Here is a 27,432-nt window from a genome sequence, read left to right as displayed (position 1 = left end):
GAGAAAGTGTTTCTGACAACCCCCGTAGCGGATCCCCCGTAGCATTATCCACAAGGAATTTCTACCTGAGGGAACGACGATGAATGCTGCAAGGTACATTGAAATTTTGACCCGTTTCATGAAACGTCTACGCAGGGTACGACCTGAGTACGCACAACAAGGTTCATGGTTTCTTGTTCACGACAATGCTCGCCCTCACACATCCAATATCGTCAAACAGTTCCTGGCAAAAAAAGGGGGTAGTGCAAATTGAACATCCACCATACTCGCCAGATCTCAATCCTCCAGACTTCTTCCTACTTACACGCTTATTACTTATTACACACGAATACTTATTACACATAAATAATGAGTATTTCTATTATTTTAAAACCATACATACGATATCATTCTATTTATCACTGATAAGCATTTCTCTTTAAATTCTCTCGCTTGTAATGTTTCTTTAAGGGAGTTTTCGGGAAAAACAAATCGTATAATTTTGTGTAATGTACACTTACGTGTAATTCTTTTTCACAGAGAAGTATTCGATAAGGATTTGCTTTTTTTCAGCATTGAATTAGTTTTGTGATGAAAATAAATTAATTATTTTTTGGTCAACCCCGTTATTTCATATGCTATAATTTTGTTAGAATTATGGATTTCTTCGATCAACTTAAGAAATTGTGTTCTATCCAGTGCAAATGTCTGTGTTTTGGTGGAGGAGGAGGAGATACTTTGATTTTCTGCCTTCTATTCTCTTGAAATATAATTAGGAATAGCGTGAAATATTACGTAGGCTATTCTAAAGTATTCTGTTATACGATTAATATTAATAGCCTACTGATAACAAATGTAATAATCCAAAATTTGATTATACCGTTAAATCGAGATGATTTTCAGACATTCGCGTTGATTTAAAAAAGTTTAAAGTTTTGTAAATGATTTTCCTTACAGTAATTTTCATCCCATAATATTCCTTTATACATTTTTTACGAACCACGACACATCTAAATAGTATGAAAATTGAGAAAGAATCAGAATATATTCACAGTTTTATTTCACTAACTATTTTAAGGGCAATCAAGAAATTTTCGAATATCACACAGTGGGAGCGGGGTAGGTGTTAGTTAATAAATTTTTATCGTCTAATTTAAGATTGAAAATGTTTTATTCCACAAATTTTGATTCACTCATGTACCTGTAAAAGGAAATTAGAATTCCTGCATCGTTTATCGACTAATTTGACTTTCACGTTCATTTTATGCACCAAAACACCATTGTGTGGCAGTTAATTGTTGAATTATATGCATGTTTATACGGAAACCAATATTATTCCATCCTAAAATATAGTATCACTCTTTGGTATTTTATCCGATTATTATTATTATGGAAAAACAAAACTGAAATTTTCAATATGTCAAATGTATATCACTTTCAATAATTCCTAATGAATAGAATATCAAAAATTTGCTATTCAAAATATTCAGCAAGAATATTTGCGATTCGTCATAAGGCTTTAACATTAAAAACTGTATTTTACTACATTAATATAAAACTTTTGTTATTATAAAGTGGAATTTTTAATTTTTTTTTAAATTTTAGAGCTGACTTTTCTTTTGGTAAATAAATTCAGACCACAATATTATTTGCCTCGAAAGAATTTTATCAGCGCTTCTTTTGAATAAAAATTTAAATTTCCTACCAAACATGGCAATACTAACGTGGATGCATCCACTTGCGAATTTTCTCACGTGAACAAATTAATATATGTTTTTGTATGACACGGGGTTCTTTGGAACTGGCTTTTGCAAAAATAATGATAATATTCCATTTTAGTTTCCAAGTGCCACCGATTTTCAATGGCACTAGTGATTTCAACGGAAACGGCGGATAACATACACAAATTTTTTAAAGATATTTCATACTTCAATTAAAACCTCAGTTTCTGCCTCTTTTTTTGTCCATTTCGAATTCTCATTAAATTCTTTCGCTTGAAAACTTTCTTTAAGGAAATTTTCAAAGGTTTTATAATACACACACACATATATATTTAACATTTTGTTATTTTGAAATTATTTTGAGTTAGTGCGATTTTGATTTATTTTCTCTATTCAATCGAATTAACTTTTTCGATAAATTTTATTTTATTTTACACACACACCACACAGATATGTATGTATATATATATAAATAAATAAATATATAATAAAAAAAAAAGAATATATATATATATATATATATATATGCGTGTGTGTGTGTGTAAATTTGTTATTTTGGTTAAACTTATTACTAATACAATACAAATCCAATAATGAATTCAATAAATTGATATTACATGACTTGATCAAATATAAACTGAAAATTGATCATTTTGATTAACTGGTTGATACTCCTGTTAAAGAAGATACTGATTGCTGTGTGGTTTCATTCCTCGATAAAAATTTTGAAAAACTGAAATTGCCTTCCATTCTTCAAAAACATAAATATATTTTTCCTCTGAACCATTTGATTGAACTCTGAACCATGATTTTTCCATGCACACCAAAAATAGCATATAAATTCACAAAACCTATCAAAATACTCTGTTTGCAATTATAACTTCTTCAGTAAAAATCTCAATGACAAAGAAAAAAACATTGTTTTTGTAACGAAGAAATATATAGATCATACCTTGACAAAACATAAACATGTTATTACAGGAGATTTGACTATCATTGAATCTGAATGTCTACGTAATATCATGAGTCTTGGCACAAAATTCTGATTAAGTAAGAAAATTTTGAAAATTCGAATTTTCAATATCATCTTCAATGAAATTAATCAATTCATCTCAAAAGTATTTTGAAAATATATATGGCGTATGGAAGACCTAATGGAATGGAAATTTCACATACTCAAAGGTATTAAGACATTTTTTTTAATAATTACAAAATTTCATATAATAATAATTTCGTCGATGGTAAGGAACTTTGACAAGAAATCAAGCAACTCAAAGAAAAATTTATAATTTCGGTTGTGGATAAAGCTGCAAATAATTTTGCTGTTATTTGCAAAGTGTTTTATAAGGAGTTACTTATCAACGGGTATTCTCTCAACAATACCTAAACTTCAATTGACAGACCTATCAAAAAAATCAATAAAGAAAACGTGGAAAATTTCAAGAAAATTAAAAATTTCAAGTGATAATCCTGAATTTCCATATCTATTTGCTACTGTAAATAACTGTAAATTTCACAAAAATTCAATTAAATTCAGATTTGTGGCAAGCAACACAAATAGCTACAATCATAAAATTCGTTTTAAATTCTTCAAATTGCTTCATAACGTTCTTTAAGAAATTAAAAATTCCAAATCCGGCATTATCATCAACAATAATGTCAAAGTATTGGAACTTCTCAAAACAGATAAAATTGAATCCATTGAGACATTTGATTTTGAAAATGTTTCCATTTGCATCGCACACAATGAGATTATCAACATCTGTGAATTTATCTACAATTATGAACAGTGCATAAAAATGGAAAAAGACGAATGGTTGAATATTGCAAAATTTTGTATTTTTGGGAACTATATTTTTAACGGTATTTGTTTGTATAAACAAACCACAGGGATTCTTATGGGGGCAAATATTTTCTTGCATTACACTTTGAAAACAAAAATTTAATTTCTCTTAATATTACTGGTTTCAGATACATTGATGATTTAATGTATATTTAATAATCTTCAACTACAACAACTTTCACGAAATCAGCCAACTAGTTTATCCTAGCACATTAAATTTAAAAAAAAAACCAATCACAACAATAACCAAGCTGATTTCATTGACTTAACTGGTATCCACGACAAAAGAAAAGACTTTAATTTCAAAGTCAATTTTCTAACCAATCACAATTCAAATATAAGCGAAAAGGTTTTCAAAGATATTGTATTTTTTCAAATTTCTCGTACCAAACATATCTGTAATAATGACAAAGATTTTCAAAATGCATTAAATAACCTCAAAAAAATCTCAATATGCAACGGGTTTCCTCCTTACACCTTGGGCATACTTCCTCCTGACACCAATAACTATAACTGCTCACTTTGAATTTTACCCCAATAACTAGAACTAGCACATGGTATGTACTTGACCTTTCTGCATCTATTTTATGTATTTTTATATTGACTGCAACTTTGCTCTTTTCTTCAACTTGACAAAAAACTTATGTTTGGATTTAGATTCTGATTTTGAATTCGATGGTACTACAGCAGAACGTCGGGGGAATAGAGCATCTGTTTAGGCTATGAAGGCCAGAAAAGCTCTCAGAAACGTTCTGTGTTAAGCTAATGTCAGGGTGTTTCTCCCGATGAGAGCCCTAGACATTGGCTATAGCTTTTTCCATTTTTGAATTATTTTTTTGAATTTTTCATTTTTGAGTTCTTCGATTAAATACTTTTTGAAATTTTCATTGTCCATATATTTTGCTTTCCCTTTCCAGTTCATATAATTAATTTGTTTTCTGTTTTCATATAAAAAATGATATTTTAACAATGTTTATTCACTACACTGCATATTACAGCTGTCTATGGCACTAGTATTGGTGAGTTTCGACAAAAAATTAATTTTCATAATGTAAATGTTTCTATATATATATATATTAAAAATGCATATTTTAGTCTGGATGATGGTTTCCCTATGTTTTCTTGAATAAACATAGAGAAAAAGCAGAAAATTGAAAAGTATTTTATTACGATATATACTAATAATCTATGCATTACAATAGTAACTGGAAATCGAAGTTTGCGATTATTTCAAATTACAAGTTCACACACAAACTTTCAAACCTTTTCTGAGTACTCTTTTATAATGTTTAAACAAAAAATCTATGCAATGTGCCTAGGAAAGTTTTTAGACTTAGTTACAGTTCTATCATGCTCGAATCTGAATTCCATCTCAGATATGCACGGCTGGAAAAAAAGCAATCCAATCACTATTTCCAGGTGGTAAAACATTTTACCACCTTTAAACACTAATTATTGTTTCTTTAGAATTTACGATCAATTAACCACTCCCCCACTACGCTGTTAATTAGTTAAATGGGACAAAACCTCAGCTCTAACAGTTGGAATTCCAATTTCACCATCGAAGCAGATACTTGCTGATGTTAGTGGTTTTTCGTGCTCTCAGCAAAAGTTTGAAATAATATCAAATAAATATAAAATAATTCATTCAACTCCTAAAAAAAAGAACAAATAATGATATACGGTGATAACATGGTGCTGGGAAAAAAATCGTATCTCCATGCTCATAATTTTTATTGAATATATGTTTATAGCCGAATTTTTTAAAAAACGTTGAGTTTTAATTTACATATACAGTATACATACTTAATTTAATAGTAGGAAGTTTGAAGTGAAAAATTGTGATTATTTGAAATTGTTATTGTCCCTTAATTAATTTCTTAATACAAAAAATGCGTTAACCGGTTGAGTGGAGGAAGGTTTTTCGATTCCTATTTGAAAAGTGGTGCCAGGTTCTACGAAAAAATACTTGTAGAGTGGGGAAGCTTCTTTATCTCAAGTAGTGCTATCGTCCCATCTAATATGCAGGGCAACAGAGGAGGCGTCGTTGGAGGAGTCCATCCGAGTGACAGGTTGGATACACCCATTAATTAAGTGATTATATATTCTTTACTAATACACACTTAACTTCGGTACTTGTTCGTTTGGTAGTATTGTCCTGTTCTTTTTGTCACAGTATTGGCTTTTTTTTTTCTCCGTGTAATACACACACACTCCTCATACTACACATTTAGAAGTTCGTTTTTCTTATTACAGTGAAACTTCGCAACAACGGCACTCGATACAACAATAAATTCCTCTACAACGGTATTTTTTGAAGTCTTGTTTGGAAATGTCTATACTATGTCGAACTGATTTTTCTCGATATAATGACAATCGCTCTACAGCGATATTTTTTGGTGTGCAGAGTACCGTTGTATCGACGTTTCACTGTATATATACTGTACTTTTTTCGCTCATTTATTTTTAAAAAGAAGCGTTTATTGCCTCCACAATGAACGAATGGTAACACTGCAACGGGGCAAGATTTTGATTATCTGATTTGAAGATTTTTCTAAATAACATTCAGTGTACGGAGTTTCACGGCGTTATACAACTTGATAATCACACTTCACACCATACAGTTGCTACTCTATAGTTTCCATTACACGGTTTGGAGATGGCTTGTTTCAGTTGAAAGAACGATGAGTATATATTAACAAACTAATTCTAAATTCAGTCAAACAATGATGGGTATTTCTTCCTCCATTGAGCTTCATTTATTATGGAGCTCCATTTCGGGTTATTTACAATAAATTATTAATTAGAAAGTTATTTTGTCAGACAAACGAAACAGCATCGACCGCTTAGCGTCAGTAATCATTATTCCTAGCAATCTTTTAATAACTAGCGGCTATTTAACTGGACTCACCAGACATCGGGAATGTCTCACTCTCTTTAGCAACCAGAAATAAAGCTCATTAATCATCTGATAATGTTTCCGAAAAGTACTGGAATGTCGATTTTTCTAGAATTTCGCTTTTTACGTACATATACTTAAAGGTTCGGAGATACATCGTCTCAAGAGGAAAAATCGGGCATCCAGCAGGTAATTTATGGACTATTCTCTCACTCTCTCTCTCTCAGTTCCTAATTTCTTGAGACCAATATTATTTTCTATTTCTTCATTCTTACCGAGAATAATGCATCATCATCATCGTTTTTCCCCCTCATCTACCAACCAAACTAATCAATTCACCTCAAGATTAATTCCCGCATAATGACAGACTGAAGTACTGCCATACAGCGATACTAGGAAAAATGATTTAGTAGAAGAAAATAGACTTCATTACATGGAAAAATAAGTATTTTGGCGCATGGAGACCTATCTTTTTTTTGTGTTTCTGAAACCTCAAACGTGTATGGGGCATTCTGACATATTAAGTAAACAAAAACCAACATGTTATGCGCAAATAATACATTTAAAATCCACTCCATTACATGTTTTGGCAATCGTGTCTTTTTCGAGATTAAAGCAAAGTGGTTCTGAACACAACAAAAAACGTTGTCAGACTGAGTTAACGTCTGTGGGGGTCAGAGAAAATCTGGTTGAAACTCTTAACGGCAGAGTAAGTAACCCTTAAGAGCAGTGATTTTGACGGTTTTTCATTTTGAAAACACTATTATCTCGGCAGTATACACTCGATTTTGTTGACTTCTCATTATTTCTATGCGTCTCTCAGTGTAAAAAAATGAGAAATTGTACAAATAATTAGAAGATATTGAACGTTTTTTGTTCGGAAGATATCGATATTTATAAATAGAATAGCCAACATCAGTTAGCTCCGTAAATAGTATTATGTTTGGCTTGTTGGCTTTTTTTTCAAGTTTTGTACAAAATATTTTATACTACTTTTACAAAACTGGAAAAATTCAACCAATTAGCGTATTGGTTACATTCATGCCGATGAATGCTGCTTTTTTTAGACAGATTTCAGATAAATCTTCATGTCATCATGTGCTTCGAAACATTTCTCGGAAACAGGTTCATTCACAGTGTGTAGAAATCGCTCTTCCGGGGTGAGAATAGGCCGGGATTACACTATAAGAGTTCGATAAAAGGTCTTTTACATAACTTAAAAAAAGCAAAAAAACAATGAGCCTATTTGTTACTTATGCTCGAATGTAGCAGATACGCTCTTATTGCGTTTTTCGAGTTTTTAAAAGAATTTTTATCAAACTTTTATGTTGTAATCCCGATTTTAGAGGGCAGACCATCGTTTGAACAATAATGACATTTTATCAGTACTAAATGATATTTCGGACAATTGATCTGAGGCTGAGGAAACTTACGATGCAAACACTGACAATGAAGTTTATGATGCTTTGCCACATCCTACCCGAAGGAGAAATTAGTGATTCCGAAAGTGACTGATCTGAATCAGCTAGCATTAAGGAAAAGGAAGGACAAATATGTATTTTTTTAATTTGCATACTCTTTATAAACGAATTTGCAGAATAAAATTTTAATAGTGCGCAAGTTTTTCCTCAATGTGCTAATTTATGGTAACATAGTATTACGCATTATTCATAGCGTTAACGAATACCTAAATAGTCTGAATAGTAAAGACTGTGATATAGGTATAAAATATACACATCATTAAAATGGGGCAATGTATACTTTTTGTTTTCGTGATAAATCCTGCCAAAAATTTCCCCTCTATATTTTCATATTTAAAGTTGGACAGTCATTTCAGGGACACCCTGTATACTTAAGAAAAATACATTTTTTCAAACTTTACGAATTAACCATGTTTGCTACTTTTTATTGCAAACATTTTGTAAGATTAAGCATATTGTATCAAAAAGAATCAGCAGTCAGTTTCTGTGTCTAACGCCTAGTCCGGCCCTTCTACAGTTAAGAAGCAATGGTCCAAGTTGTTTATTTCATAGTACATTATTCTAACTTTTGACGCCAGAGTTGCTGTCACCCGTGGTTAGCGACCGTCATACGATTATCTTAGCTCTATTGAATATGGTTCAGTTGATTTTCAATATGAAATTGTGGCTGTTATGCAGAAGAGGGAAGGACGTTTATGTGGTGAAATTTACTAATTATTCTTGAAAATCCTTAACCCTTACAGTGTCACCATCAGAAATCAGAGGGTTCTGTGGGTCGGAACTTGAATTTCTCATCAAGTTGAATTTTTCATGTAAAATCGAATATAACCCGATGAGGGTGCAGGAAAAAAAATTCCCATGAAATACTTTGTGTAGTATGTATATAGTACTAAAAAAATGTATTTTTATAGTAATTTATCATATTTGCATAATTATACTCTGTAACTATGCATCAAAAACAATATGTATATTAGTGGTGGGAGGGCAAAAATTCACGTTTACCCAAGACCTAAACTTACCAGGAATAGAACCTGAATATACATAGGTTTCTCGTCCTTATATCTATGCTAAGTAAATAGACATTCACAAGTTAAAAGCAGAACCGGCAGTAAGTGGTTTTAAATTTCATCTTTATTTTTGTAGAATTCACGATAAATCAGTGAGAAAACATCAATAACAATTTAACATTTCTATACAGATTTTTTAATAAAAATTTCCATTCTGTGACGATATTTACAATATGAACATTTGCTTTTCAATGAAAAGTATTGACACCAAAAAAAGAAAAATAACCGATAACGATGCAATAAGATCTACGAGTTGGTGAACTCAATGTCTTTTCAGTTGAGTGAAAGTTTATTAACAAAGTTGGTGTCTATATCTATTTCAAATGTACATAAAACCACACATTCACATGAGTTTTCAAGCGCATTTTTTTTATACCCCATGTCATACGGAATGAGATTCCACTTGAAGTTAAGTCACACATATTTACATGAATCATATCCTAAAATACCATACATTGTTCATCCGCGAATCGATTGAGCGAATAGTGGATTGAAACGAAACACCTCAAGCAACTGCAGTAGCAGCGTCTGTCGCGTCCATTTGCATGTCGTTGAGGGTCGAGGCTCACCAAAGTCATTTAAATGCCAAAAAAAAAGCGTAAAATATATTGAGCAACGAGAGAAAACATGTCGAAAATCTATTTATAGAGTCTATTCCAACAGAATTGGGAAATAAAAGAGTTTGTGCTTGGAAAATGAACATCTTTCAAAAAGCGTATCGTGCTCCATTGACGTGTTTCCAAGATTTATCATGCGAGTTAATTAATTTGGCAGAATCCGTCGAAGACAAATCTTCTGTAATTGGTTTCGTAAGAAAATATTAGAAAAAAATTCTCAGACGAAGAAACAACAGATGCTTGTACGTGCATGTGGAATAATATATTTTTTTTCTGGAAGCCTGAATTAGTTATATATTATAATATATATATCCTATTATACAATAGATCAGACTAGCACGGATCAATTTGTGCTATTCCATCGGGCATTACTCCCTGTTATGGATGTCAACGTGCTTTCTTAGGACGATCGCAAAGTCTTCCATCACAGCCTAGTTTTCAGCTCAATCGCCGATTCATGTGTAAAACTCCGTTCAAACGGTCGTTTCTTCACGTTTTTCTCTCAGGACCCTGAAAAAGAAATGAATCTCAGTTTAGCTCCGGTTGAAGCCAACACCAATTTCTAAAAAAAAAATTATAATTTTCAAACATTAATCGTTTCGTTGGATCAGCAATTAGTCATCGCTATCGAAAGACAAATCTCAAGCTTGAAGGAACCTTAGATATTTCGAAAGTTTATGGTATCCGAATAAGTTCAAAACGTCATTTGTTAGAAGAAAATGTTGATTTTTTTTTTTTTTACTTTAATTATTTAGGGAAGTTACACTTTTTATGTGATTCAAAAACAGGCCATGATTTGGAACAGACATTGAATCGAAGTTCCTCGATATACAATCCACGACACTTAACCACTTTACGATCAAAGACGTTATATTGCGTCCAAACACCAGTGGAATAAATTCAAACAAGTTTCTCTGTTTTCTTTCCTCTCTCCTCATCACAACGAAACTTTGTTGCAACCCTATGGAAAAAAAGTAGTTATTTTCATCTCCGTGATGAGGAGGTAAAAACGTTTCTATTCTAAGGTAAAATAGGTTCTACTATATACATGTGCATAAGAGAGGAAAGAGAACAGGTAGGTGACGGGTGAAAAGAGAGAGAGAGAGAGAGAGAGAAATATACTTCACACCTATTCTCTCTCTCCTCTGTAAGTATAACAGATAATAGAGCTAGTATAATAATATACTGTTTCCCTTTTATTATTTTTATTACTTTTTTACTTGTTTTTTTACTTTTCTAACATGTCATTACTTGTAATGGACGGAAATCTTTTCGAGCTGGACTCCATAGGGCATCCGAAAGGACCTCCCCCCAAACATGTTCAACTCCCCTTAAATCCATCATACATTTGAACTCTTCACCCGCTAACGCTTACCAGGCCTAGGTATGCGTTCGTTTCTTAACGCAACTGAGACCTCACTTACAACATTTTGCTGCTATCAAATATACTTGTAATGAACGTGCCAAAATACAAATTTTGTTTTTGGAAATACTATTTTCTCACGTCTCACTTCTTGGATATTTTAATTTTGTGTTTGAAGTGTGTGTAATTTTCTTTTCAGTGTCCTAACCTAAACGATCACGAGCCCCCATAAACTGAAAGGCTTAAACATACACAACATGATCAAATCGGGACAAGGGCTTTCTGATAGCAATAACCGAATGATATCTATATCCAAAAAACCCCGTTTGCAAGTACGATGACTACACATACTGTTTGGTATAATGGAACGAATGATGAACTAATATATTGGTGAAATGTAACCTCTGTATTTCGTTCCTGCATTATTGATGGCAAAATGTTTAGTCGCACGGTTTTTTTCCTAAAAAAAGGAGTTTTCCCCCTTTTAGCTAAAAAAATCCTGTACCTTTTTCAACTCAGCCATTGTGATGCGTTAGAATGAAACTGTCTAATGTACTGTATATTATCAATTACATTTTTTAATGCACAACACGTTTCATAGATTCCATGAGAAAGTCTCTCGGAAAAAATGAATTTTAGTCTAGTCAATCGAAATAGACTGATCAAGAGCTGAAGAAAATGAGAGATGATGAGAGAACCTTCTATTCTCCAACATAGCCTTGCAGCCTGATAACAATAACTTACAGGTAAAATAAATAATTTGGATAACCCTTATCTCGAGAATACGCAAAAAAAAAAAAAAAAAAAAAAAAAAAATCGACGAGAAAAAAATTATAAAATTTTCCGATGTCACGACAACCATGACCGAATTATTTTTCCATGTTATAATATTCCGTTTGGAAAAGTGATAACAATAGCTAAATGAGTATCCATGATTTTAATAAGCGGTGTCGACTATATTACGCATTAAATCGAAGTTACGGCCAATTTATTGTTGCGTTTTTACGTCAAGTAAATCTGTCAATGAAAAGTTTAAACGCGTTTTTCGAAGAATGTGGTTTTCGACATTCTAAGTTTGAAACATAATTTCTAGAAATTTATTGATGGTATATATCATTGCAAAATTTTAATAAACTTCTCGGTGCGAATGAGAGGTGGTATTCGGTTTGAAAATGTACCAACGCGGGGAGTAGGCTGACCTCTCCAACAAGGTAGGTACTTAGGGGTCATTCAAGTATTGTCAGCATCGATGGGGGAGGGGTGTTTCCGATTTGTTGACTTTTGAGGGGAACGGGGGGGGGGAGTTCGATGATGCTTACGTCATCAACCACCCTTTATGAAAACATGAAATATTCTTAATGACATCTTATTCAGTGCACCAAAAACGGAAAAAAAAAACTTTTTCGACAGTTATTGGGCACCTGAACTAACATTCTCCCTATTGATAAGTCCCCTACAGAGCCACTTTAATGATCTCTAAATGTTTCATGGATCCTTCAAGTGCTCTGGAAATATTTCCGGGCCACTTAAGTGCTCTGTAACTGTGTCACGCATTGCTCAAGTGATCCGTAATTATGCCACGGATCACTTAAGTAATCTGTAAAATGTTCCGCGGGTAACTTGAGTGATGTAGAACCACACCGGGGACCGCTTAAATGCTCTAAAACTGTGCCACATGTCACTTAACTCTAAATGTGCCACGGATCGTTCAAGTGTTCTGTAACTGCGTCGCGCGGGTTACTGAAGGGATCTTTCGATGTGAATGATCTTTGAGGCCTAATTCAGTGATCTGAAAATGTGACACGGGTCATTTAAGCGATTTGTAAATGTTCCACTTAGTGAATTTTTACAAAATTAGGTTTCAGGGGGGGGGGGAGGGGGCAAGACACATCAGATAATAACCTTCAGTACCACATTTGGTCTGCGGGTCAAGTGTTTACCATATATTGCTTAAAGTGTGGGTCGCAATTACTTTTTTAAAGAGAAATTTGAGTTCTTATCCTTCAAATAGCATTCAAATATTAACATAAATCGATTTTTTATTTTTTAAATATTTTTTGCAGTAAAAAAGAAAATTTTTCTGGGGGGGAAGGTGCACGAGCGCCCTATGCCCCCACCCCCGCGTACGTTTCTGATCCCACCAATATGCGTTAGGAGGTAGGGGGCAGTGATTACGAAATTTTGCTGACGGGGGGGGGGAGGGGTTAGAGCTTTGCTGACAAGGAGGGGGGGGGGGTCACAAATGCGTAAAAATTTGCTTACGTAATACTTGAACGGCCCCTTACAGAACATGAATATTCGGGCATTTACCATCTTAATTTCAGTATATGAAAGGCAGATGACAGCACCAGCAAGAACAAGAAACAAACATAACTACGACTACATATACAGTCAGACCTCGTTAGTGCGTCACCCGGTTAACACGTCACCCGGTTAACACATCACTCTGCTTACCGCGTCACCTTTTGGAAGTTCCAATTGTCCTCAGGCAGGAATTGGCATAGCTATGGATTACTCCGTTTAACGAGTCACTCCGCTTGTTAAGTCATATTTTTGCTCTTCCAAGAATGACTCATTAACGAGGTTTGACTGTATATGTTAAAACTACATGTAAAATCAGAGCACACACACATTCGGGCATGTGCTAATTCGATAAAAATACCCAGTGGAATGTTTACGAAGTGCATATGCAATGAAATAGAAGCACAGCGATACCTCCGCTTAAGAATTTTTCGGCTAACGAAGATGTTTTTCGGGATTTTTGTTTCCTCGGTCAACGAATACGGTTTCGGTGAACGAAAATTTTCGTTGATACGGATGCACGTTCGAACATAGAACAGCCGTCTCGTGAGCTGAATTTTAGTGTCAAACACCATCATCCTCATCAGAATCACTGTCCCTCGAACCCGATTAACTCATGCTTACCTCGGAATCTTTTTTAGATGTACTACCAATTCTTTTTCCTGAAAGTTTTTTTAACCATTTCATGTAAAGTGAAATTCAGCTAATAGGAAAATGCATTGAAAAAGAGAAACCTATGTTTCCAGAGCACGTGTTCTCTTAGTTCAAGACTCTTAGCATCTAGGAAGTCTGGGCATTCTAGGAGGTCAAATTCTCCATCTCCATGTATCAGACAAAGAAATGAGCTGGACAAATCAAAAATGGACGTGCGTGGAACATACGAACTCGATTGGGTTGTATTAACCGCATCTTCAGTCTACTAAAGCGGGTTTGTACAGTGTGAGGTAAAAAGAGATATTCAGTATCTCATCATCCTATAAAAATTCTGATTTATTCACTTGTGAAGTTAAGTCTTTCATTTTAGCCTTCGGTCAGCTTCAGTTTTTTTATAGCACTCCTTAACGTTTCAAAAAACGTATCGTTAAATTTTGGAAAGTACTGGGAATGAAGTAAACGATTTTCCATAGGAATCTACGGGCTATCGCATTTCGGCTGACGAACGTGATTCCAGAAGAAATTATCTTCGTTATCCGAGGTATCACTGCACTTGATTTGATAATACCCGAAATGCTGCTAGTAAACACTTGTACCATTGTATTACCATTTGGATATCTCCAAAACCACTAAGGGTACTCACATCAAAATATTTCAACGAAAAATAAACTTGAAGAGTTACTCTCTTCAATGCAACGTACATTAATAAGTAATCACGCGTGGTTCCTTCACGATAAGACATTACTTGTGGCCAGACACCTTGAGTTTATGTATATCTCTTACAAGTATTATTTATGAGGAGAATTGTGATCGGTGTTTCTCATGAGCTATAAAAGATTGCAGTAGAACCTCGTTTATCCGAATATCCATTTTCGGAACTCGGTTAACTGAACACCCTTTCAATCTAACTCATGTTCAATTTTCTATAGTCAATGATACTCAACAGTTGGTATTTTGTTGGAACTTGAATTCTATTATCTCCCAACTCTCGGTAGTTTCGTTCTGTTGTACAATAATCCACTTCCAGACAATTGTACACACCGTACCTGTGAGCTATAGATGTAAGTAGGGTTGGATCAGTTTATGTAGTTATAAACGAATGAGAAGCAAACAAACGCGTGAATAGGTTCTTATTGCCGGGGGGGGGGGGGGGAAGGTCGAATCCTTTGTCGCTGAATTTCAATTTTTTCCTCGGTGGAGTTACCGAATTAGTTTCAAACTGATTTTCCGAACTATTGCCGTATTCCGAACACCCTTCGGTTCCCATGAGTTCGGATAATCGAGGTTCTACTGTACTTATTTTTCGGAAAGACGAAATTGTGTATATAACGGAAAGAAAAATTCAGACACGTACTCACACTCGCAAATCCTGCGTTGGGTTTGGTGGCCCGTGGTTCGGTGTTGGCCAATGAGCCAGATGATGGTGGAGATGCGGTGGCGTTGACCTGAGAGACGATGATGTCGTCGACAGCAACGGTTGAGCTTCCGGATGGGCGGAGTCTTGAGATGATGTCGAACTAGGTGGCGGTGCGACTTTTGAAGGCAGCGTACCAGCTTCTGTCATCTGAGGGATGCCCATGAATGATGGCGGCAAGTGATCCAGAGGTGAAGGTACACTGCTTATTATGTGGGCGTGCTTAGACTGGGGAGTTGAATTACAGCTGAGTTGGCCATGACTCAACTGGGAATTAAAAAGGAATGAATCAAGCAGACGGCATGGTATATTATTATGTAATCCTTAATGTATAATAATGGTAGAGTTATTGACGAAAAAATAAAGAATTCACCTGATAATCCCTCTTTTGAATTGCTTCAGCCTTCCTTTTGTCTCTCTGGTAATATACTCCGGCGAAGATGAGGATGTTCAGAATCAGTAGGGAGCATCCGATGGCTATGGTGACGCTGAGTGCAGTCGAGAATGCCCCCTGTGACATAATCATAGCTAGTGAATCTGTGATATTTGCAGGCGATGGAGCTGCCGTAGCCTCGAAAACTCCGTCTAAGCTCCTAGAACTGGTGTACCAACTGGAATTCCGAGGCCCTACCATCGCGCCGAACGTCGTCGAAGCACCGGTTGTTGTCGTTGGATACTGCTGGTATGGATTGCCGGTTATCCGTAACCTGTAGATACCGTCGTACGTTGCTGGATTATCGTGGTCCTCGAGCAAGTGGTGCCGAGCGTTAACCTCCGCTGCTGCGGATCGGTGTAGAGTCGGTATGAGGTTCAGCCAGAACGAAAGCCGATGCGCATGGTAGTGGTCTCGAACTTTGGGCTTCATACCTTTTTTTTGCGAAAGAAATATAAATAAACTGGTGAATTCACAAGAAAATAACAATAGTACGTATTTTCACGTGCAAAATAGACGTTAATTTTTACATACATTTCCTTGATAACATAATACAATAAGCAAAATAATTTAATAAGCAAAAATTGAGAAACAGTTCCGATGATCATGAGTTGTTCCTGCAAATCAGGTTCTGATCATGGTCAAGAAATCCTGCAGTGATGCTGATTCCAGACCAGCGGAATAATGTAGCAACTAAGATCAGTTATCATAATTATAAATTATGAAACTGATGATAAAGTTTTAATAATTGATAATCATTATCATATGTGAATGTTGGTGATTACATTGCAATTTGTAGTGATTTTAATGAACCAGGATAGATTAATTGGATAATTCTAAGTTTTTTCCCTGTGACTTTGGACTTCGAACAAATGTAGTGTTTTATTCTGAACTAAAAAATTCCCTTTTGCATTCTATTTATAAAATAGGGGATTCCAATGATACAAACAACTATAGACCTATCTCAATTCTCCCGATTTTTTCAAAACAATTACAAAAATGTATGAAATACCAACTGATCAATTTCCTAAATCATCAAAAATTCGTTGTAACCAATTAATATGGCTTCCAAAAAAAAAAAAAAAATACGGAAATAGCAATTTTAAAATTAACGGTCTTAATAAATGAAGGAAAAAATAAAAATAAATATTGATTAATAGTATTTTTGGACCTAAAACGAGAATTTGTCTATGTGTATCTAAATATCCTGACAGAGAGACTTTATTCAGCCGGTATAAGGGGAAATATTTTAGAGTGGTTTAAATCTTACTTCGACAACAAAACTGTCACAATGGAGAAAGAAATTAGCGAATTTCAGGAAGTAAAATAGGTGTCCCACGGGGGTCGGTTTTTGGGCCAATACTGTTTTTAATTTACATAAATTAATTAAGTAAATTAAATCTTAATGGTAACATTATATCGTTTGCAAATGACACGGTTTTATATGTTGAGGATCCAGAAGCAGACAGTATAATTAAGGAAACAGAAAAGGATCAATCAAAAATAAATCACTAGATAGTTAAACATAAATTAAAATTAAATACACAAAAAACTAAATTTATGTGCACGAAAACAAGAAATATAAATAATAGCACAGCAATCCACGTAAAATTGCATACCCACTGGAAATCTCAAACTATATTAGAATGTGATTGTGAAGAAATAGGTAGAGTTTTTGATTATAAATACTTATAGGAATAGTTATACAAGATAATCTAAAATGGAACATACATAGTGAAAAAATGATAGAAAAACCCAGAATGGATTCAGGAGTCCTTTCCAAACTTAAATATATAGTTAACAATAATTTCTTAAAAAATACCTTCTATGCATAGGTTTACTAAAATATAAATTATGAAATATGTGTTTGGGGAGGAGTGTATTATGAGAACATGCGCAATTTAGACAATCTTCATAATGAATTAAGGGAATTAATAAATGTTCCAATAGATAAAAAAATTAAATGCCGCATATTGACACAGACAGAAATGCATGTACAAAATTTTTAAATTTATCATCAAAAATGGAGAATGGTTAGTAAAAAATGAAAACAAAACTTCGAATAGATATAGAAATATTTATCAAGTGCGCCTAAAAGTAATAAAACATCATTTCAAAAAGTTTGTTCATCAGTCCAAAAAGAATGAACTTCATCCACTCTAACAACCACACAAATATATTTATTTATAGAAACGCAGAATAAAGTATCTTTGATATTATCAAAAACACAGATATTAATGCAGTTATTTGAAGTTAATTATCGGCCAATGCATGTTAATAATTTAATATATAGCAAAATACATCTAATATATAAAAGTGCTATTTGCTGAAGGAAAAGAAAAGCAATAATAGAAATCATATAGGTCTGCTAGAAAGACTTTACCGTCCCTTGGGGCTACATATTGCAAGTAATATATGTGTATTTTGTGCCGTTGTATTTGTGTAATTTATGTTTGTATTTGTATATTACTTTTTTTTGTATTATCAAAAAAACATTGTAGTACCAAAGCCTTTCTAGGAGATAGCGAGCATCGTGCGCATTTCTAGAGGGTGAGCAAGATTCTACGCATATGCAACGCTAGTCTCTTATTCATTTGTTGGGGTACTCAAACCACCTTTTTCCCAGTGGGGCAAAAAACGGGAACTACTGCTAAAAAAAGAAAAAAAAAATCGGAAGAAATCTGTACAGCAAAAAAATAATTTATCGTTTCCAAATTATCAGATGATATGCAATGGTTCCATATCGTTCAATCTACTTTTCAAAGCAAGAAGACAAGGTATTTTATTGAAGCTGCCTCGATGTGAAAGCTGCACAGCTGAAATAACGTCATTCTCTTCATTAAATTTTCCGCAACGGAGTTTCTCTTTTAACGTCGGCTACAGCCAGAAATCGTGTGGTGTGATATTGTCAGGGTGTTGTGGCATGTTTTTAATATTGCATTTACTAAGGTATTGCTGAACAGAAATAGTGACATACGGGCAGGCGTTTTCATGATTTATCGTTCAATTTTCTGCCAGTTCACGGTGCTTTCTTGATATGTGTTGTCGCAAACTTTTCAAAACATAATATTAAAATGCAATATTAAAATCCTGTCACAACCTCCTTACAGTCCGGTTCTCACACCATGTTTCAGACGTTGATGGAGAAGTTTCTTTGAAGAAAATGTAATTTAATGATGCATGCTGGTCCAAAGTTCACCGAGACAGCTCCGAGAATAAACCTTCACTTGCTTACTTTGAAAAGTGGGTTGGACGTTCGTACCATTGCACATTATCTGAGGGAAAATATTTTTAAAAATAATGTGTATTTTTTTGTGTTTGTTTTATTTTGATATACTTATATTTTACGATTTTTTATGATTTCACTCTACGTGTAATACTAAATAGTATTACAACTCAAAGTATTACGAACTGCTGACCTGAGCGTAACTGAAAAAAATTGACTGGATACTCACCAATAGATAAGTATTTTTGATGAATGTGGTCGTAAGTCGGCCAACTCACTTTTTCGAATTTCCCCTTCCTATCACTTGTAAGCGTTTTTACATCGTCATCTGTTCCTGAATTCGGATTCCTTGAAAAAAAAACAGTAATGGTAATGGTAAGGATTTATCCGATGTACAATTTAAGTTGATACCACTGCTCATCAAGAAATTTTAACGGTTTTGGAATATATTGGGGTTGCTGATTTTAGTGCTGATGCTGGTTTCGGGCCAAATTGGATCTAGTTTTAGAAATAATGCATATGCATACTTTCAACATTTCAATATAGTCTGCAGCCACTAATTTCGGCGTCGAATTTTTACTTCCAATTTTTTTAATTTAATTTTCTATTCTGTTCAATATATCATTTCTGTTCAATAAATTAGTGGCCTTTATTTATTGATGTTAAGCGGTCTCATGCCCATTAACATGGGAAAAACCGTGTTCTAATTGAAATAACATTTGAAATACTGTTTAATCATTGATTTACTAGAAGTTGTTTTTACATATTTCGTATTAAATATGTTATCCTATATATGCCAGTATAAAACTTTAAATACCTTTAATACTTAATTTTTTGCAAATTAAAAAAATAAGATAAAACATTTATGCTTGCGTGCATGATAAAATGGAATGACATCAATGCAACTACACAGTATTGAAACTAAAATGGTGAAAATATTTCATTGCATAAATTGAACTCAAAGATTGAAATTTCGTTGATTCATATTCTTATTTAAAATTCAAATTTTCAAAAAAATGAATTAATTTTTTTTATAAATCAAATATTTTTGAATGGATCTGAAAGCTTTTCGTTCATTTAAATCTTTGTATCGATGCAAATAAAACTGTGATTTTTTTTTAAATCGGTTAGTCGTTTTTTTGAGTTATGTGCGCGTGGTTGAAAATTGTAGTTCTTAGAAATCGCATAACATGCAGAAACCTTTATCATACAATAAATTCTGGTCTGCATATTAATTTTTAAACCAACTCGCGTTCCAGGTTGAATTATTTGCATGCGGTTTTCAGTAGTTCGATCAATTCAATTTTTCGATCCCTTAAGACAGATTCCCAAAGTGTGGGTCGTGGCTCACGGCGGGTGGCGCGTCAATGAATTAGGGAGGGGTAGTCGTGAGAGTGAGAGATTCTCCAAAAGAAAAACGTCCAAATTAAAAATTCATTTTTATTTTAAAAATATGTCCAAACTAAAAAATGTCTTTACTCAGCTCAGCTAATTACCCTGTTTATCATAGAATATAATTTTATCAAATTCTACTTGTACAATAATCAATAGATCAAGTTAATACATACTTTTACAGAGTGACTCAGAGAGAACCGTGTGATTTGGAAATTTTATATATTTCTTAAAAACTTAAAAGCACAGAATATGATGAGTGGTGCCTGAAAGTTCAGGAAAAATGTTATAAATTTCTTTTTTTACCTATTTTCAAATCTTTTGCTAAAATGTTTTTTTTTGTAATATTTCCTGTCGTAAATTCCTATTTCGATGTTGTTATTTGTTTATTCGCGAATTTTCGAGGCCATATTCTGTAGAACTTCAATGTTTTTATCATTTAGAACTCAGAAGTTTTTTTTTTCTTTTCTTGATTCTCATTCCTTAGTATCAAGGTGCTCGATCGATTGCCCTCCAGATGAAAGGGTTTCAGTTTTAAACATCTTACCGTAACACGTAGATTGACCCCCAGTCTGATTTTCTTCATTGTAGGTGATGGAATGGGGTAGGGGGCAGATTTCTCGAAACTTCTCAAACGTGTTATTTATGTAACCAGTAACCATATACCATACAAAAAAAATTATGTGCAATTTGGTTACGAAATTAAAATAGCTATCAAGAAATACGTTGATTCGCCTTCCACCTAAAAAAATGGTTTTTACGAGCTTCCTCTGCTGTCGACTTAATTAATGAATATTATAAGAATATATTTCTCAAATCTCTTTTATTCAAATAACATTATATTCCAAGTTATTTTTTGGATAAAAGCCTACGTTTCATAAACGTTATTTGTTAATGGCAGATTTTAAGTGTAGAGTCATTTCCAAATCGGATGATTCGTTTTTAATCACCCTGTATACGAAAATTAAGGACCTCGCTACACTTCCATTTTGCATGAGAAACTACATCAAAAAATAAAATAAATATTTATATAGTTCTTTTCTGAAAAATTAAAAAGCGTTGAAAGTCAACAGATATATATCAGCTAATTGAAACCGGAACAAGCGTTCCGAAAAGTGCTTTTGGAACAGCACATTTACTGGCAAAAATGAATGTCCGAAAAACCAGAATATATGGTCAGCCTATGTAAAGGATCGACGATAACATTTTTGGTCAAACGGGGTGGGGAATCACGTGTTTCAAGGAGTCACTGCTTCAAGTTGTATGTGAGCCCCTTTTTCATTGATTTACATTTCGCACACTACGAATGGGATTTGTATTGATATTTAATTTCACTTTATCTGAGAAAGTTAGCCAATCTGACGAAACCAATGCTAAATTCGGAACCAACATCTCAAAACTCAACCAAAATCCCTGAAAAATAATTGGGAACAAAATCATTAGCGCACAGTGTAAATATAATTGATAATACAGTTTTTTTTAGAGTATCTTCTGTAAATTGATGAGCGTTAGATGGTGTTTCAGATGAAATCTCTCTCTCTCTGGATCCTTTCTATACATCAAGTTAATGTTTTGTCGATCGTACTCAGCGATGAACCAGCTTAAGAATTTTAATATAATAATTAGACATTGTAGAAGGAATTTTAAAGACATTTTATTTTTCAAAAAATTGCTATTTTTATCGTGAATTTGTGAAATGAAATGCGTATAGGAAGAAAATGTTTTCCTTCTCATGGCACATCGCCAGAATACGACAGCCATATTTTATATTAAAAGAAGAAGAAGAAGAACGTAGTAAATTTTAGAGAATAGAAATTCAAACATAACGGATTCTTGAAAAATGTATTCTTAAAATCGTAGTATTAAATCACATCACTTCGGAAATTTAAAAGCCTTTCAAGAGTTCGAGTTTAACTCAAGAACTCTGAAGAGAAATGGCCAAAAAAAAAGGGTGAGCAATGAATAGAATTCGAGAATATTTCGAATATAAATAACCTAGAACCAGTAATAATCCTAACTCATAGGGGTTTCCCCCCCCCCCCTAATGAAGGCATTTTCTAGAGTTCATCAATTATTTTCCCTAATCACTAGGACAACAACGTGACTGCCGATGAAATATTTTGTTTTGACGTTCATTCTCTGGTTCGTGTCCTTCATTTCCAAAAGCGGGCGTGAATTTATAGCCGCGAGAAGTTTGAACAACAAGAATTAGTGGAAGAGAAAGGGGGAGGGGAGTGATGCTAATTAATTGGCGGAGAGAAAGTAGCAGATTAATTACTTTGAAAAAATAATGACGCAATGCTAATCGTAGAAGTCTGAAGCAAAAAAATATATACACACAGAATTAAATGTATTTCGGACTTCTGCACTACAAGTATCACTCGAATGAAATAAATTTAAAAAAAAAGCATTAAACAGATCAATATTGAATTCAGTATTTCTTTCGCGATTCATTTGAAAACTGGCGGATAAAGCGGAATTCCATTAACCCTTTTTCCAGCTTTGAGCTATAATCATTTATTTGTTTATTTAGAATTCAGAGCTTATGCACGTGTATGAACTTGAAATGGCGTGGTTACATATTGATTAATGAACTAATGATCAATTTGATTGATATACAGGGTGGTCATAAATAAACTGACTACTCAGACGTTAGAAATTAAAAGTTGCATAATAATTATTTCAATTTGTTTTCCATTTTGATGGACGGATTGATAATGAAATAAAGTTCAATAAAAGAATTCATGATCAATTTTATACAGCCTAAATATTTCTACCATTTTCAATGTTTTACAATGAGTGAATACCTAATTAATGCCGTAATAATAAATTAATGTTGTTAACACCTAGTTAATCAATAATTGATTTCGTAGGTGTGTTTGAATTTTACATATGGCAGATTTTTAACAGTAATTTCGGCTATTGTGACAAGCGTAACCACTTGTATGTACTGGTATCTTAACAGAAAGGGGGGGGGGCGATGCAAGGGTCCTGTACCGCACAGAAACTATAAAATATTAAGAATTTTATTTTTACACACACATGCACCATTTTAAATAAATAAATTCAAGGGTATCTTCCAACAAGAGAAAAAAAAGCTAGGCCCCGTTTCCCAGGCTCAATTTTGGAATCAACACTAAATATATTCTCTAAAATTGAAATTTCTCAGGTCACACTGAAATAAAGTTGATGAATTCACTATAATACAGCATTATTCTTTCGTTACTCATACATATTGAAAGAAATAAGCCAGTGAAGGTAATTTAGCACACTGTAATTCCCTTAAGGGTAAGTTTTCACTTGCGAAAACAGTTTCGTGTAGAGCAACTAGCCCCAGCTCCACATGGCCAAAAACTTAGTCCTCAACATAACTTTTCTTGTTAGCAGGGAAAGTTTGCAACTATCCAGAAAATAATAGCTTATACATTACTTTATAATACATAGACATACTCGATGAAATCGGTTAATAAAGGCATGTCATTGAAATAAAACAAAAAAATAGACAATAAAAATTACTAATCCAATTAAAATTCAGATTTTTTTTTCTGAAATCTATGTAATTGTCCGAAGTAGATGAATACTAGAAATAAGAATCCCCCCTAACTAGATGAACAAACTGTACTATTATTAACAGAGGGGCACCTCTGAGAAATAATGCGTGTGACAACTACTTACAAGTGTGTCCTGGAGCCTTGGTTTCCCTTACATAGTTTCAATAGTCCCGTTCACATGTGCAAGATTTGGGGTCGCTTTGGTGATAATTACCGGCATAGAAACTTTTTCCTCCTCGTAGGGGAAAAAAAGGTGGGAGAGAAGCTCATCACAAAAAAAACCCATCTTTCTTGGGGTTGATTGGTGGTAGACACCGACCTTCTGTCCCGTAATCCTTTGCGCCGCGAAAACTACTGTAAGCTTCTTCATCAGCCATCTTGAATCAATCACTTCCGTTCAACCAACGTAACCAGTGCCGACTTCCGGAAAGAAAAGGGGTGTTACCGGCATAAACTAAACGTCATGTGAATGGTTTGTAGTGAAAATCCCCGTTACCGGGATCTCCCCGAGTTGTTTTATTGCACATGTGAACGGAGCTAATATGTACAGTAAAACCTCCCTTTTGCGGTCACCGGCGCGATAAAAAAAATTCGTCCGTAACAGATAGGGTGACTGTTGATTAGGGATTTGAAGCATAAGTTTATTTTCCATGGAAATTTAGCACTTAGCCGTAAAAGAGGGGTGACAGAATCCCAGCTCACTTAAAAAGGGGGTTTTATTGCATACTTGAGAATTTAGAATCTCACATTACCCATATTTCACGAAGTTCGTCCAGTAGCTGATCACAGCTTCAGACAGCAAGCCCTCAGCCCTGGTGAAATTCTTCGAAAAATAAGTCAGCGAGTTGACGAGAGGCGCACCGAAGACGTAAGGGAGATCTTGGCCATGCATGCATCCCATACGCTGCGAGAAGTAGCTTTCCTCTGTCTGGTACGTAAAAACATACAGGTACGTCTTGAGTGTGTTGAAGCTCTTGATTTTCGAATGAAAATTGCCAGTCCTGATGACAGGAGCCACAATCAACGCGTCACCCATCGCGTCAGTCGTCGATTCGAGCACGTTTATAGGATGCTGGTCGGGCTTGCTCCAGTCCGTGTACTCGTTGACGACCGTCAGGAATATCTCCTGCAGGTGGTACGTGAACAAGTTCCTCACCAGCGTCCGAAGTAGCCTGTCCCTTCTCGAGGCTTCTATACCATTTCTGTCTTCGTGACTAGAGAAATGGAAATAAGATTCGGCCCTCGTGACTCCCAGCATCAGTTCGAACTGAGAAAACAGTTCAGTTTGGTGCTCCATCAGGAACGCTGGCTCTCCCGGTATTACTACGCCGTCTATGGTAGGTCCGAAAGCCGTTAGATGATCTGGCACTCGGAGGGGTGCAGACAGTATGTCTTGGACTTTTCTCTGTCTCAGACATTCCACTAGTGCCGTGTTGTCCTCTGTCGGGCATTGTAGATGTCTTGCTGTTTGCCTCGTGTATGAAAGAGCATCACGGGCGATCGCCCAAGGACTCAATGCGGACCCACTATGCAAAATGGCTCGTTGAAATAGACCTATAACAAAGAGGGGGATAATTATATGTATATATATACATATGTTTTAACATTTTAACATTTATTTATTTTATTTATACAGTATTGTTCGGCCAAGACCTATACAAGAGATTGGGTAGTGGAATTTCACACAGCAGACGATTGATGCTACATAAAAAATCAGAAATTGAACTGCATTCTACAGCATTTGATGGAAGGTTGTTTCGCAATCTATAATTCTGTGGTGTTCGGTCATAACATGATATCTCCAAAAATGTTTTTTTCTTCTAAAAGTAAGTCTTGCTAATTATAGCTAATTACAAGTGAGATAAATACGCATATATATGCGTACGGCTAAACAACATGCTGATGTATGATATTTACATTTGTATTTGTGTGTATGCTTTATTTTTGATTTTTAAGTGACAATGAAAATACTTATACCTCAAAACTGTGATTTTTTTCTGACCAAACACCACAGAATTGTTTGAGGGAGAAAACTAAATTTTTGAAGTAATCTATATGGGTGCAAGGAAAGGTTTCAATTTTTGGGAGTTACTCTATCGGAAAAAGATTAATATTTGATTAGAACATGGGAATGGTCAAAGTTAAAATAACCGTAGATATAAATAATATCTACGGGAATTAAATACGATGATCCACTTAGGTATTGTAACTGATACCAAATATTTAATTTCATAGCTATCAAAGACATATTTATTTGCATATTCATATCTACTACCATCATTTTATCGATACGTCACTGCCAAAGTCCGAAGTATCGGTAAAGTAAAGTAAGATATTTAAAGTTCACTTCATGAATTGGAACAGAGTTTTGGACAAAATCCGATTTTCAGAAATGACAGTGATTTTTCGGACAGTTCGCGAAGTGGCTGGAGATCCGTCCAAAGTTCGACGTGTTCATGTAATACGATCAGGTGTAGGAGTCAACTCCATTTTTTTCATCGCTAACGTGTGATACATGACTGTGTAGTAGCGATATTGAATTAGCTCCATGTGACAAGAGAGAGAAAAAAAACTCTTTGTAAAATAAAGAAAAACAAAAAAAAAATATTACCCCATCGTGTGACTGCGACATGATGGGTTGCCATAGCTAGCGTGGACATAATTATCACGCAAAGATACGCCAACTTGGCGATGATCCCGGATTATGTCTTTTCTTTCCGGCCTTTGTTTACTTCGCGAAATGACTGCCAATGTCCTTAACTCGGATATTGGCCGGGTCAATTTACAACGCAACTGGCCAATTCGCGAACTAGTCGATTTTAGGTTTTGGCAGTAACACATATAATTTTTGATTTTAATAGATTCAAACTCGTATTTCGCATCAAGTGATTTCACCTTTAGCTAATGGAGACAACATCAGCAAGTTTACGCAAGCTGCTCCATGCCCGTGCCCAAAGACAGTCACGTTTTTCGAATCGCCTCCGAATTCAGGAATATTTTCTTGAATCCAGTGCAGAGCAGCCACTTGATCCATCAATCCATAGTTTCCTCTAGATGACCCGTCTAAAGCTGGTAGAAAACCTAAAAATAAATATGTTTAACGCTTTCAAAATCCATATGAATATTACATCCTTCAGGGATTATAATCATGCTGAATATTAAGGATGTAGCCCCGAGGGCAGGGATTCGGAAGCTCTAGCTTCCGAAAATGAATCGGTAATGCCCACAGATCACTGGAGCTTTATTGTGATACCTGAAAACTTTGAGACGCTTTCCAATTTCACCGGTAACGCTTTGCACTTCATAAATTACCATGACCATCCCTATTTCTGAAATGCGTAAGTCTTAGGCATTGAAAGAAAAATAGTCTTGTGTCCCCCGATTTCACATGTCGTGAGAGTGTTTTTTTTCCCATAAGTATTTTTAATTCCTAATGAATCATAGACTGAAGCAGATGTTTTTTTAGCGCAATATAAACTTTTAATTAATTA

General features: G+C 34.5%; 1 protein-coding gene across 2 annotated transcripts in view; it reads right to left on the bottom strand.

Moving 5' to 3' along the window:
- Positions 1-9,036: 9,036 nt before the first annotated feature.
- Positions 9,037-27,432, bottom strand: part of LOC149078491 (neuroligin-4, X-linked-like) — a 78,105-nt gene continuing 59,709 nt past the window's right edge. The window contains exons 3-8 of one of the 2 annotated variants that reach the window (XM_089240605.1): positions 26,837-27,022; positions 24,694-25,495; positions 19,228-19,346; positions 15,713-16,206; positions 15,280-15,606; positions 9,037-10,117 (exon numbers count right to left, since the gene is read on the bottom strand). In XM_089240605.1, coding sequence (XP_089096731.1) covers positions 15,280-15,606; positions 15,713-16,206; positions 19,228-19,346; positions 24,694-25,495; positions 26,837-27,022 — 1,928 coding nt within the window. In that variant the 3' untranslated portion in view covers positions 9,037-10,117. The remainder of the gene's footprint in view (positions 10,118-15,279; positions 15,607-15,712; positions 16,207-19,227; positions 19,347-24,693; positions 25,496-26,836; positions 27,023-27,432) is intronic. The other variant, XM_089240604.1, reaches the window with a different exon arrangement.

Source organism: Pholcus phalangioides, unplaced genomic scaffold (genome assembly GCF_987345545.1).
Source record: "Pholcus phalangioides strain wild (caught in Gottingen) unplaced genomic scaffold, Ppha-v1.0 ptg000013l_1, whole genome shotgun sequence".
Taxonomy (NCBI): domain Eukaryota; kingdom Metazoa; phylum Arthropoda; class Arachnida; order Araneae; family Pholcidae; genus Pholcus; species Pholcus phalangioides.
This window is presented reverse-complemented; position numbering and strand designations above follow the sequence as displayed.